The 12,332-nt window shown below is 50.7% G+C and overlaps 1 protein-coding gene across 6 annotated transcripts in view; it reads left to right on the top strand.

The window, feature by feature from the left end:
* Window positions 1-12,332, top strand: part of DENND2B (DENN domain containing 2B) — a gene marked incomplete at both ends in the record, with an annotated part of 47,869 nt that overhangs the window by 29,452 nt on the left and 6,085 nt on the right. For 4 of the 6 annotated variants that reach the window (XM_084240653.1, XM_084240651.1, XM_084240649.1 and 1 more), the window contains 7 exons: window positions 114-158; window positions 1,077-1,261; window positions 1,842-1,951; window positions 2,163-2,232; window positions 4,886-4,963; window positions 5,531-5,671; window positions 9,692-9,840. In XM_084240653.1, coding sequence (XP_084096779.1) covers window positions 114-158; window positions 1,077-1,261; window positions 1,842-1,951; window positions 2,163-2,232; window positions 4,886-4,963; window positions 5,531-5,671; window positions 9,692-9,840 — 778 coding nt within the window. The remainder of the gene's footprint in view (window positions 1-113; window positions 159-1,076; window positions 1,262-1,841; window positions 1,952-2,162; window positions 2,233-4,885; window positions 4,964-5,530; window positions 5,672-9,691; window positions 9,841-12,332) is intronic. The other 2 variants (XM_084240652.1, XM_084240650.1) reach the window with 2 other exon arrangements.

The raw sequence follows: 12,332 nt of genomic DNA, 5'->3' as shown, positions 1-12,332 counted from the left end.
ATCCATTCCTCATGAGAAGAGGTGTATGTGGGGGGGGAGTGGGGGAGGTTGGGGTAGAAAACATTTGCTGAGGGGCAGTGGCTTAGTAAGCATACTCTCCTGTGCTTTTCCAGATGAGAACAGTGAGAGTGAGAGCGACTCTGATGACAGGTTCAAAGGTGAGACATGGCTCCCTGCATGGAACCCTTTCCCAGCCCTGGCTTTTGGGAATCAGCCTTTCCTTCCTCTGCATGTATAATTCCAATGCATCCAGATGGCCTGCTTTGGGGAGGCAGCAGGCAGGCCATCGGGGCAAGTAGCTATAGAAAATCCTTCCCTGCCATCATAGAAGCTGAGCCCTGAGAGGTAAAATTTAGGCATCTGCTTTGCCCAAATTTAAGGCTGGTGACCCTGCCCATACTCTCCCAAGCCATTATCCATGAGAATTAGATTTACCTGGTAGATGTTTTGAATCTGGAGTGTCAGACATGGGTTTAGAAGATTACAAGTGCCTTTTCTGGTTGCAAGAAATGTGTCATAGTCTGAGGAACCTGGTCTTCTGGAGGCCCTGGGGCCACTCATGTCCCCTAGCCTCAGAGAGGAGGATCCAAGGTTCTGGTTTCACATTGGGAAACCAGGCTTAGACCTTGTTGGATTGTTAAAGTATGTGGGAGCCAGCTCCCTCTGTCTCTTCTTTCCTGGTTCCCCAGGCAAGTGGGCAAGTGTGCTTTGGGCCTGAGGTCAGAGACAAAGGGTCCAAATCCAAGGATGCTAATAGGGACCCGGATTGAAGGCTTTATGGATATTTGTATCTTCTAGTCCTGTTGGCATAGGGATAGGGAGTGGGTGGCTGGCCTAGCTTAAGCATCCCTACTGGCCCCAGCTCAGCCTCCAGAGGTTCCAGAATGCCTAGACCAGTAGTTTCCTGGGTCTGGGAAGAGTCTTTGTAGACACCTTGCTCCTGCGTCTTCTCCCCAAGCCCAGCTGGGCAAGGTGTCACACTGGGCCCATGTACCCTGAGTCTGGGGTGGAGGGGACTAAGGTAGGGTTTGTGAGGGCCAGGTCTGCCTGTCCCCTGATGTGCAACCTGCCTTCAGCCCACACGCAGCGCCTAGTCCATATCCAGTCCATGCTGAAGCGTGCTCCCAGCTATCGGACATTGGAGTTGGAGTTGCTCGAGTGGCAGGAACGGGAGCTGTTTGAGTACTTTGTGGTGGTGTCCCTCAAGAAGAAGCCATCTCGAAACACCTACCTCCCTGAAGTCTCCTACCAATTTCCCAAGGTGAGGCCATTTCTTACCCCACCTGCACTAACCCTCTCCTCTGCCTGGCTCAGAGGTGTGATCCTGCTCCTGCAATAGCGACTTGCCCGACGGCAACAGCTGGAACATGGCCTCCTATAGCCAGGAGGGAAGAGTGGGCTTGAGGTCAGACCAGTGCTTATTCAGAGGATCAGGGCAATGAGGGTTCAGAGAGCCCCTCTCCCTACCTACTTCTCTCTGTCACATCACTCTGTGTATTTTCTATGAAATTTTGCTGTTGATTATCATTCTGCTGACCAGAATGTGCAGGGACAGGGACCTTGTCCACTTTATTTTGCATTCGTAGCCCAGTGTGGCACATTGTCAGGTGCCACATAAAAAGTGCTTGCTTGGCGTAATAGTGAATAAGTGATGACTCAACACAGACCCAGACGTCTCTGTAAGGATTAGGAATGGGAATAGGGTTGCTGAGAACCATGCCAGTTAGTAGGATGCCATCTAGGACTCTTAGGGGAAGAGATGCTTCTAGCCACCCCTCACCACCCCTAGGTTCCCTGAATTTTCCTGTGTATCTTTATCTCCATATTCTTCTTTCCTGCAGCTGGATCGACCCACCAAGCAGATGCGGGAAGCAGAGGAAAGACTCAAGGCTATCCCCCAGTTTTGCTTCCCTGATGCCAAGGACTGGCTCCCTGTATCAGAGTATAGCAGGTGAGGCTTGGCCTAATTTGCCTGGAGGGAGGAAGGGGGCATAGCCTCATTCATCCCTACTGCAGGGGGCAACTGAAGGGGGCCCACCCTGGTCCCAGCCTCTTCTCCTATAGTATCCTGGTCCCTCACCCAGGGGTGGCAGTCCCCCTTCTTGGGGGCTGTTTCCTGGGTCCTCTGATATTCCCTGATACTAGACCTCTCCCTGTTCTAGTGAAACTTTTTCTTTTATGCTGACTGGGGAAGATGGCAGCAGACGCTTTGGCTACTGCAGGCGCTTATTGGTGAGTAGGGCCATTTCATCCTCAGGGGCTGGGTGTTTGTGTCCTTCTGTAACTTTAGCTTGTATGAAATCCTATCTTTACTCTCTTGTATAGTCCCTAAGGTCACGAACACACACTCACTCACTCACTCACTCTTAGATGAGGCACCCCTGGGGTAGCAGGAGTCAAATGTCCCCTCTGACTGGTCGCTAGAGTCTAAAATTATCTGCAATAAGGGGAAAGACACCTTCTACTTTGCTGTCATATTTCTAGCTTTCCTGTGCTTTTTCTTTTCATTAGTTTTCCTCGGACTTGGGACTCTTGATTGCTGATCCCACATTACAGGATCATTCCACCCAGCAGTATGTGGATGTGCCTCACCTTGGGGTGGAGGATAATGCCCCTCACCTCTATACCTGGCCAGCCTGATATGGGGCAGAGCCCTGTCCATCATCTGATAGGGCTGGTGGATGAGGAGGGACAGTAAAGTGCTGTCTGTGGGCTTGTGGGAAAGACTTCTATGAACTCAGGGGAAAGGAAACATTGTAAAGTAAGCAGCCAGCCCTTCCTTCCCCATCTCCTTGCCTTTTAGTCCTGAGAGGGAAATGAATTGAAGTAAAAGCAAAGAGAGCCTGGTTCCAATTGTACCCTCTCCTGGACCTCACTAGGTATGCTGTTGGCTTGGATGATTGACAATGTTTGGGGGTTTCCAGACCTTAGTGAGAGGAGGACTCACTAAATACCAGACTAGGGACAGATGAAGGAGATCCTAGGAGAAGGTATAGTGGGGACCCCAATTGAAGGATTCTGGACCATTCATTCTTTCATTTATTCATTCAAGAACACCCTACACTTACTGAGGATTACACAGTATGCTAAAGACAACTAACGATGAGTTAGACATCTATCCTCAAGGAACTTTGACTAGAGGAAGTGAGACTTTAAACAGAGGGAAGGACAAAATGAATAAACTGTTTATTAGGGTGTATTGTGTTCCAGGCTAGATGCTATAAGTATGTTATTTTCTGTAATTCTCAAAAATAGCCCTTATAGTATTATTATATCTGTTCTATAAATTAGGAAACTAAGTCTCAGAGGTGGAATGACTTTCCCAAGGTCACACAGCCAGTGAGGGACAAAGCCAGGATGACTCCAAGTCCTTTAGCACCAAGACTAAAGTACTCCAAGATGATACTCTAGGATCACCCCAAAGGGTAGTTTGAGGAGAAGAGCTATTGGGACAGAGAATGCCCAGTGAGTGGGGATAAGGGAATGTGGAGCAGTGCAGATGCCAGGTAGGGAACTAGGCAGAAGCTAGCATGCCCCAAGTTCATCTGAACTTGGAGGGAGTGTTCCAAAGGCTGCCTTTGCAGGGGCATAGTGGAGCAGAGCTGCTCCCTTGCAGTGGGCCTGCTGCCCCCAGGGAAGAGTGTGTTTGTCCTGGCCTGCTCAGAGAGGGCCTGGGCTGGGTCCCTGCCAAGGGGGCTGGCACTCGCTCGGCATTCCTGCAGATTGGACACAATGATTCTAACCCAAAGCCCACATACTTGATTTAATCACTTGGGGCTTTAGGCAAGGCGGGGGAGAGGGACAGAGAGAGGAGTGAGTTTCAGGCCTAATATGGACAAAAACAGATTCTGCCTTCCCTTTAGTTCTGTGACGTGTGGCCAGCAGGTTTGGAGACTGAAATAGCCCCATCTGTATTTGCTTAGCAGCCTGCATGAGGGGCCAACACCTGCTGCTGTGTTCCCTCCCCACACAGCCATGCCAGGCACTTTGACCACTGAGTCTAGAGACAGCCAGATCCCTGCCAACCTCAGGCCCTAGAAGGCTCCTGTGAATTCCCTGCCTGAATTCTGGGGTTTTAGGCCCGGGAAACTCTTCCAGTTGTCTACCTTTGAAATCCCTTTTCCCCTTTGTCCTTTAGTTTAGCATACTTCTCTCCCCATCCTTGTGTCCCTTTTTCTTCCTGTCTCAATGCAGTATACTTTAGAGGTAAGACAGCAAATCAGACTCCTGGCTCCTGGCTCCATGACCTCTAGATACATGACCTTGGACAGTGGCTTATTATTTTTCAACATAGTTTACTCATCTATAAAATGGGGATGGTAAGGCCTGTTTTGCAAGTTTGTACAGTACCAAGCTGAGACTCAGGTAGAGTAAATATTTGATAAATAGTAGTTTGCTCCCCTTATCTATTTTCAGTTTGCTTTCCTAGAATGGGGATAGATCAAGGGAAGGAGAAAAGAGCAGCTGAGAAAAGGAATATTTTGTAGTGTGTCGCCTGTTGGGGCCAGAAGCTGCAAGGTCTTCTCATTACCATTGTGTCCCCCAGTGTCCCATCTTAGAGATGTAAACCCACAAATCACCCCATACCCTCTGCCAAACTGCCTCATCCTTTGCTATCAGTGTCCTCTTGGGAGGAAGGATGGCGCCTGTGTACAGCCTGGCAGGAGCCTGGTACCTTGGGCTGGAAGGCCATGCAGAGGCCCGGCAGGGTGGCAGCCATTCTTTGGGGGGTGGGGGGACTGGTGTCTGAATAGAGGTTTGGAAGAGTCTTGGAGTCTTCTTCCATTAGAAGAGCAGTTTTAGTCCTCAGTTCCCAAGAAAAGGAGCCAGATAGAGTAATTGTGCATTCTCTGTGTCTGTCTCTTTCCCTGTCATGCTGACCCAGCCAAGTGGGAAAGGGCCGCGGCTGCCAGAGGTATACTGTGTCATCAGCCGCCTTGGCTGCTTCGGCTTGTTTTCCAAGGTAAGAGGGCTCTGGCTTACTTCCTCCCCCTTCCCCCAGCTGACAGCTCCCATAGGAGTATCTGCAGTGAGCTTAGATGAGAAAACCACCTGTGTGTGTGTATGTGTGTGTGTGTGTGTGTGAGAGAGAGAGAGAGAGAGAGAGAGAGAGAGAGAGGGCGCGCACGTGCAAATGCAAGCCAGCTCTCTGACTCCCTCCTTACTCCCAAACCTGGCTCCCCACCAGCCAGCTGGCATCTCCCTAGCACTTGTGCCAGCACTGTCTGTTAATATGCAACCCACCCTGGGCTGTGGGCAGAGCAAGAGTCCTTGGGGATGCAGACCACTTACAAAAGCCAGTTATCCAGGGACCCCACTGAAGTGGTATATCCTCTGCTCTTGGGGACTGAGGCAAGGACTAGTGCCAAGGGAAGTGGAAGGGAATAAAGACACTGCTGAGAAAGTCCTCCCATCCTCCAACTTTTAGCCCAGACTGATCAGATGCCAGGTTGCCCTCTTCTCTGCTCAGAGGGGCAGAGGGGCAGCTCCCTGACACCCTTCCTCTTTTGGTTGCTGGCTCTTGGCACAGGTCCTAGATGAGGTGGAGCGCCGGCGCGGGATCTCCGCTGCACTGGTCTATCCCTTCATGAGAAGTCTCATGGAGTCGCCCTTCCCTGCCCCGGGAAAGACCATCAAAGTGAAGACATTCCTGCCAGGTGCTGGCAACGAGGTAAGGATTTCTGCTGCCCCTTCTCTCAGACTCCAGGCTGGGGCTGGAGTAGCACCTGCCTAGCCAAGTTTGCAGTCTCAGGGGGTGCAGAACATGACCCCTTCTTTGTTCACCATGTTTGTACAGATAAGCAATCGGGACTGATAAAGTGAGTGACAGAACTGTGATTGTTGCCCAACCCTGTAACTCCCAGGGGCCTTCTTCGACCTGTTTGGACTACACTGCACTCTGCCTGCCTCCTTTTATTCATTCATCAAACATTGACTGCATGTGTACTCTCTCACAGCCAGGGGTCATGCCAGATCTGGGGTAGAGTCATTAAGTGAAAGGAGGCAAGACTCTGCCCTTGTGGAGTTCATAGCCTAGTGGGAGAGACTAATATTAGAGAAATATTTTTACATATAAATAGATAATGCCTAAATGTGTTAAGTGCCAAATGAAAGCACAGGATCCTGTGAGAATGTGTAGCGGGGATTTGCTTTAGATTCAGGGCAGGGAAGGCCTCTTCTGGGGAAATGACATTTATTAGGGTCCAAAGGTGTGTAGAGTCAACTCAAGGAAGTGGGCGAGGGAGTCTGAAAGAGAAGGATGTGGATGGGAAAACGTTATTCCGGGGAGAACAAACAGCCTGTTCAAGGGGAGAAGTTGGGGATATGTGTGTACTTGTCCAGAAATGAAAAAAAAAACCAAGATGGTTGAAAGAGTGGTGAGCAGAGGCAGATAGGCAGGTGAGAACCAAATCACAGTGCTGCCGGCTAGGACAAGGGAAGGGTTTTGGATTTTATCAAAGGCAGAATTTTGATAATATCACAGATATTTTTAAAAGCTCACTGTGGCTGCTATGTAGATAAAGGATTGTAGTGAAACTGGGGTACTGCTGCAGTAACAGAGGTGAGAGATGAGAGTGGCTTAGATTCACGTGTGATAGAAAAGACAGAAGTGAATGGATTTATTTTAGAGTAGGGGATTTTTTTTTTTTTAATTTTTTTTTTTTCTTTTATAGAGGCATGTTTTATTTATTTATTTGTTTGTTTGTTTGTTTCGTTTTTATACATGCACTGGGTACAGTCAGAAGCGCGGGAGGGTGAGAGAATTCACCAGAGCCAGAGCAGGGAGCAGAGCAGGCAGAAGGACCGAAGTACACTGCTGAGGGGAGCAGCGGGCGGCAGGAGAGGTCTGCGCACCATGTGGGACCCTCCTCTGGTGGCCGGGGAGCAGCCGGGAATCGAACCGGCGCTGCAGAGGCTGCGGGCAGCTTCGCAACCCAGCGCTCAACCACTGCGCCACCGGGGAGGCCCTAGAGTAGGGGATTTTTAAGGCTAACTCCTAGCTTTCTGGCTCGAGCAGAAGCCATATACTGAGTGGGGAGCACCTGAAGGAGGAGCAGATTGTGAGGAAGAAAAGGAAGAGTTCTATTTTGGCCATCTGAGATCCCTGGGAGATTCCCAAGGGAAGGTATTTCATAGCAAGGAGTGTAGCTAGAGAAGAAGAGAGAGCCCAGTACTCGGTCCTACTCAGTCTCAGGGGCTCTGACACTGAGAGGCTGCAGTGGAGGAGCAGCAGCCCTAAAGACTGAGAAGACGTGGGGAACACCCGGAGTGGGCAGGTGCGGAAGCTGGGAAAGGGAGGTCTTGAGCAAGGAAGGAGTGATGGGTGAGTCAGATAGAACTAACAGGTCAGGAAGAGGTGGGTTTCTGAAGAGTGGGAACTGGGGTGCTCAGAAGCCTGAGTGGAGTGAGCTGAGCAGTGAAAGTGAAAATAACCTGTATATACATCTGTCCAAGAGTCTTGACTGAAAAGAGAGGAAAGGGGGCAGTAGTGGAAAGGCAGTGCTGGGCCCGGGGAGATTGTTGGAAGAGGATTCTTTGGCTGGTGGTGGGAATGATCCAGCAGTGGAAGGAGAGAGGACAGCAGAAGAGGAAGGGGGTAGGCAGACTGTTACTGACAGGGCCCAGCGGTGGGATCACAGGGTGGGTGGGGGGATTGGCTTTTGTTAGGAGAGAAGGGAACTTCCTTGGGCAGGGAGGGTGGGAGCTTGTAGCTTCTTACCTTAGGGCTTCGGTTTAGAAAAGAAGGTCATCCTCTGAGAGTGAGGGTGGGTATTGGGTTCTAGGAGAAGGAAGAAGACGTAAATGAGTTGTTGCAGAGGTTGGGAGAGGGACCGACTAGAGAAACACTTTGGTTTGCTGGTTAGTGGTTTGCATTTAAGGCCTTTCTCTCAGCCTGTCTTTTCCCCGCGCATGTTTGGGAGCACTTTTGGCTTTGTGCGAGGTCTAGGGGCAGCTGTGCTGATCCTGCCCTGAGAGCCCAAGGCATGCTTGGGAGTTTTTCAGGATGTGACCCTGCCACATCCCCACTCTTTATTATTCTGACTTGAATTGCTTACTGCTCCCAACCCCTGCTTCCTCTTGCCTAGAAGAGACACCTCCTTCTTCTCTCCTTGAGCAATCCTAGTTAAGCATCTTGTGCTCTGAGCTGCTGCCCTGACCCCTCCTTGTCTCTTAGCCCTTATGTAGATGTTAATCGCACCTTTCCTCTGTGCTGGACAGCCGACTCACACTCACAGGCTGATTGTTCAGTCTCATTCAGCCCCACTGGACCGATGTCCTTGAAGACAGGCATGAATGAAAAGAGACCTGGGTCATTTGAGCTGTCTATATGAGTTCTCCCTCCCTGGAAAGCTCCCAGACCCTCAGGGTAGCAGGATTGCGTCTGAGCACTTAAGGAGCAGAGCCTGTTGGACAACACCCAGGCTAGGGAGGGGAGGGCGGGGGGAGCATCACATCACTGTGACTTCTACACTGGAGGCAAGGACAGTGGTTCAGAGACCTCTGGAGTAATTGCTGGTGGCATTCCTGCAGCTGCATTCCCTGAGCATTTTGGGTGTGCCTAGCATGGAGCTAATCACTGGGCCTTTTGGGAGATCACCAAAAGGATCTTCCACCACCATCTGGTGGAAGAAACAGTATAAACAGATCTTTAGGGCAGCTTGTGTCCATTGTGTACCCATTCACCCTCTGGGGCCCAAAGGGATGGATACTGAGTTCAGAATTTAGAACTTCTTTGCTTAGACCCTAAGGAGCAAATAAGATAATGGGGTAAAAGCCCCTGGAAAAGAATGGGTTCTGATGTCAGGGCTGTAACCAGAGAATTAGTTTTTCACCCTCACTCTCAGGAGACCTGCACATCCATGCTGCCCTGAGACACTGAGGGGCCAAGGGGAAGACAAGGCAGTGCCCAGTGGCGGCTGCTTTGGCATGGCCTGTGCATCAGCAATCCCTCCAGCACTCACTGCTAGGTCAGTTGTTCCTTCTACCCCCATGACTGTCCTCAGGCAATAACACTGGCCTTGGGAGTGACCTTGCAATCCTTTCAAAGGGAAGAGAGCTCGGCCAGACCCTGATAAGGAGAGTCCTGCTTCCTGGCAAAGCTGTGGGTAGCCAGACCTCCCTTGTGTTTTCCTTGTCCCTGGCATAGCGATTAGACAGATATAGAGGCCAGGATGGCAGGACAGCCTCTGGAAGGAAATTCTTTCTAGCAGGAAAGGGAGGGGATATGGCGACAAGGATGCTGGCATTGCCTTTCAGAGATGGGTGAGACCAGATGCAGAGACGTCGCTCTTCCTAAGACTTCGAAAGCAGGAATCAGTGTGGGGTCTGGTCAATGTGAGAGCCAAGACGTTCATGTGGGAAGATGGGCAAGAGGGGATGGGAGGACCTTACAGATAGAGCTGTGTGGTTCCTGTATTGTCTTTATCTGTACGAGCAGTCAGCTCTCCTTCTCCCTCCTAAATGCCTGAAGCCTGGCCCCTCCAATCCCTCCTTCTGGTGCCTCCTCACTATCGCAGCTAACCCACTGGTCCACAGACTGTGGCCTGAGGGGAGGAAGGAACTGGTCTTATTGCAGAGTTGGGTAGATTAGAATCACCCTGGAAAAGAGAGGGTGAGAGAACAAACCAGCACCTGCCCCATGCACCCACCTGGCCTACTTCTGCCCACTTTCTCCACTGCTGTCCTGCAGGTGTTAGAGCTGCGGCGGCCCATGGATTCCCGGCTGGAGCATGTGGACTTTGAGTGCCTTTTTACCTGCCTCAGTGTGCGTCAGCTCATCCGAATCTTTGCCTCACTGCTCCTGGAGCGCCGGGTCATTTTCGTGGCAGATAAGCTCAGGTAAGGCCCAGTAGGGCAAAGTGAAGAAGAGGGGGAGGTATAGCCATTAATTTTTCCACATATTCATGAGCCTGAAAACGTGCCAGCTGCTCTGGTATTAATATGTGGGGTGTGTGTATGGGTGCGTGCATGCATTGTGGGTGTATGTGGTGAGATAAAGATCAAATGGATAGGGGAAGAGTTAGCAAACCCAGGGAGAGTAGGTGGTTGAGGGATCAGTGCTGGGGAGCATGCACAATTGAGCAGAATTGAAACCCAATGGAGGACTTGGCCTGAGGGTACAAGATGGCCACATCTTTTGTAACAGCCAAGACTGTGCCGGTGCAGATAGATTTAAATGGAAAAAGGTAAGAAGACATGAAAGAGATTTCTGACTGATGGCTGCATTTCTTCGAGGGGGAGGCAAGGCCATCTTTGTAGGATGCTGAGTTTGAGGAGCATGATGAACTCTAGGAAGAGCCACTGTGAAGGATACCCAGTAGAGGTATACCAAGCAAGGATACAAAGTAGAGGTAGCATAAGGAGCGCTAAGCCAGCCAGCTAGGGGCCAGTTGAAGGTATTACCTGGAAAAGCGTCCAGGGCTGGGTGCTTGGGGATTTGTGGAGGGCGAGGAGTGTGGGTGAAGGTTGGCTAGTCAGCTAGCAAAGGCAAGACAGGCTCAAGGGACTGGAGGTATCAAGGAGATAGGAAAATTTAGGAGGAATAAGAATTGGGCCTGATGGATCACAAGTCCTGATCTGAAATGTTGCAGTGATGACTGTAGAGGTAGAGGAGTGCCAGATGCCAAGATCTGGTTGTGGCCATGAGGGAAGGGGGTGTGTGGCAGAAGTGCCACCAGATCTGAGGCATTCTGGTAGAAGCCTGACTGTTGTAGGCAACCAAGGTTTAAGAAAAGGAGTGTCTTATCCATTTGGACTGCTATTACAAAAAACACAGACTGGGGGGTGCTTATGAACAATGGAAATTTATTTCTCACAGCCCTAGAGGCTGGAGGTCCAAGATTAAGGTGCCAGCAGAGCTACATTCTGGTGAGAGCCGGCTTTCTGGTTCTTAGCCAGTGCCTTCTTGATTTTCCTCACATGGTGGAAGCGAGAGCTCTCCATGGGGTCTAGTCTAGAAAAACACTAATCCCACTCATGAAGCCTCTCCACCCTCATGACTCAAGCACCTCCCCAAACGCTCACTTCCTAATACCATTGTATTTGGGAGTTAGGTTTCAACATGAACTTCAGGTAACACGAACATTCAGACCATAACAAGCAGTATATGTGGGGGCATATACCTGCTGGGAGAAGATGAGGTCTTGGCAGCACATTATATATTTTATTTTGGTCGAAGTTCCCTCACGGAAAGCAGTGTTTTTTTCAGAGTGGTGGAAGTAATTCAGTCCTTAAACACGTACCTGCTGCGTGCCAGATCATATGCCAGGAGCTGACACAAGGGGCTCAAAACCCTCTGGTTTGTGTCCCTATAAATCCAGGATCTTTTCGTATGTTTGAGGGAGTCAGGAGGAGAACAAGAGAAGTAGACTCCCAAATGCCCTCACCAGGTGCTCGGGGAGGAGCCAGGCTCATCCTTTGCCCAGGAGAAGGGAGAAGAAAGAAAAACCAACCAACACTGCTAACTTTTCCAGAGTGCCAGATTTACAAATGAGAGCTGCCTTTTACCTGCCATCATAGTTTCTGTACCCCACACTTCTGTGTATGTCATTGGCCCCTCAGGCCCTCATGAAGGGACAGAGCCCCTCAGGTAGAATTAGCCAAGTGAGGTAGCTCCCCAGGCCCTGCCTGTTGCTGCCTCTTGCTAGCCATTTTCAGCGTCCACCAGCAAAGCCCCCGGCTGCAGTTGTGATGCTTTAGTCTGGCCAAACCTTGGTGTCCCTAACAGAGCCTGGACCTTGAGGTTTCTTTCCCTGACAGTTTCACTCCCACCCACCTACCCCACCCCCTTTGCCACTCCCACCCTTAGCCCAGCTTTCCTTTAGGGCTCTGAATACAGCTATTGTTTCCTGTGACTGCAGCTGCCCCTGAACACATACCAGGACCTTTCTGGGAGGCAAATACCCCAGAGCCCCGTTCCTGGTCTGGGTCAGCACTCAAGTTTTGATGGTCCTGGGTGGTAGGCAAGATACCTTCCTACTTGGAGTCTCTCCTACTAGCGGAGGGCGGGACAGCAGCCCAGTGGTGGCAAACAGGCTTGGACTAGGCACAGTGCGCAGTCAGTTTAGCCAGAAGGTCTTCCATTGGTCCTTTTTATCCCATCCCCTGACCTACTTCTGAGGTCCGTGTATTGGAAAGGGGGTACACTAGCTCGCAGTCATCAGCCCTGTGCCTCCCAAGCTCCAGACTTATTGGAGATCAATGTGTCCCTCCACCCTGAGACAGTCCTTTTCCAGATATTTTTCAGATGGGTTGCCTGGTGGTTCAGGGAGCCGCTGCCCTAGGGAAGAGCTGTCTGGATCAGGACCCCTGTTGTGCCTCAAGACCCAGTA

Source organism: Talpa europaea, assembly GCF_964194135.1.
Source record: "Talpa europaea genome assembly, chromosome: 1".
In the NCBI taxonomy this organism is placed as follows: domain Eukaryota; kingdom Metazoa; phylum Chordata; class Mammalia; order Eulipotyphla; family Talpidae; genus Talpa; species Talpa europaea.
The sequence above is the reverse complement of the archived record's forward strand: the minus strand, read 5'-3'. Positions and strand labels throughout refer to the sequence as shown.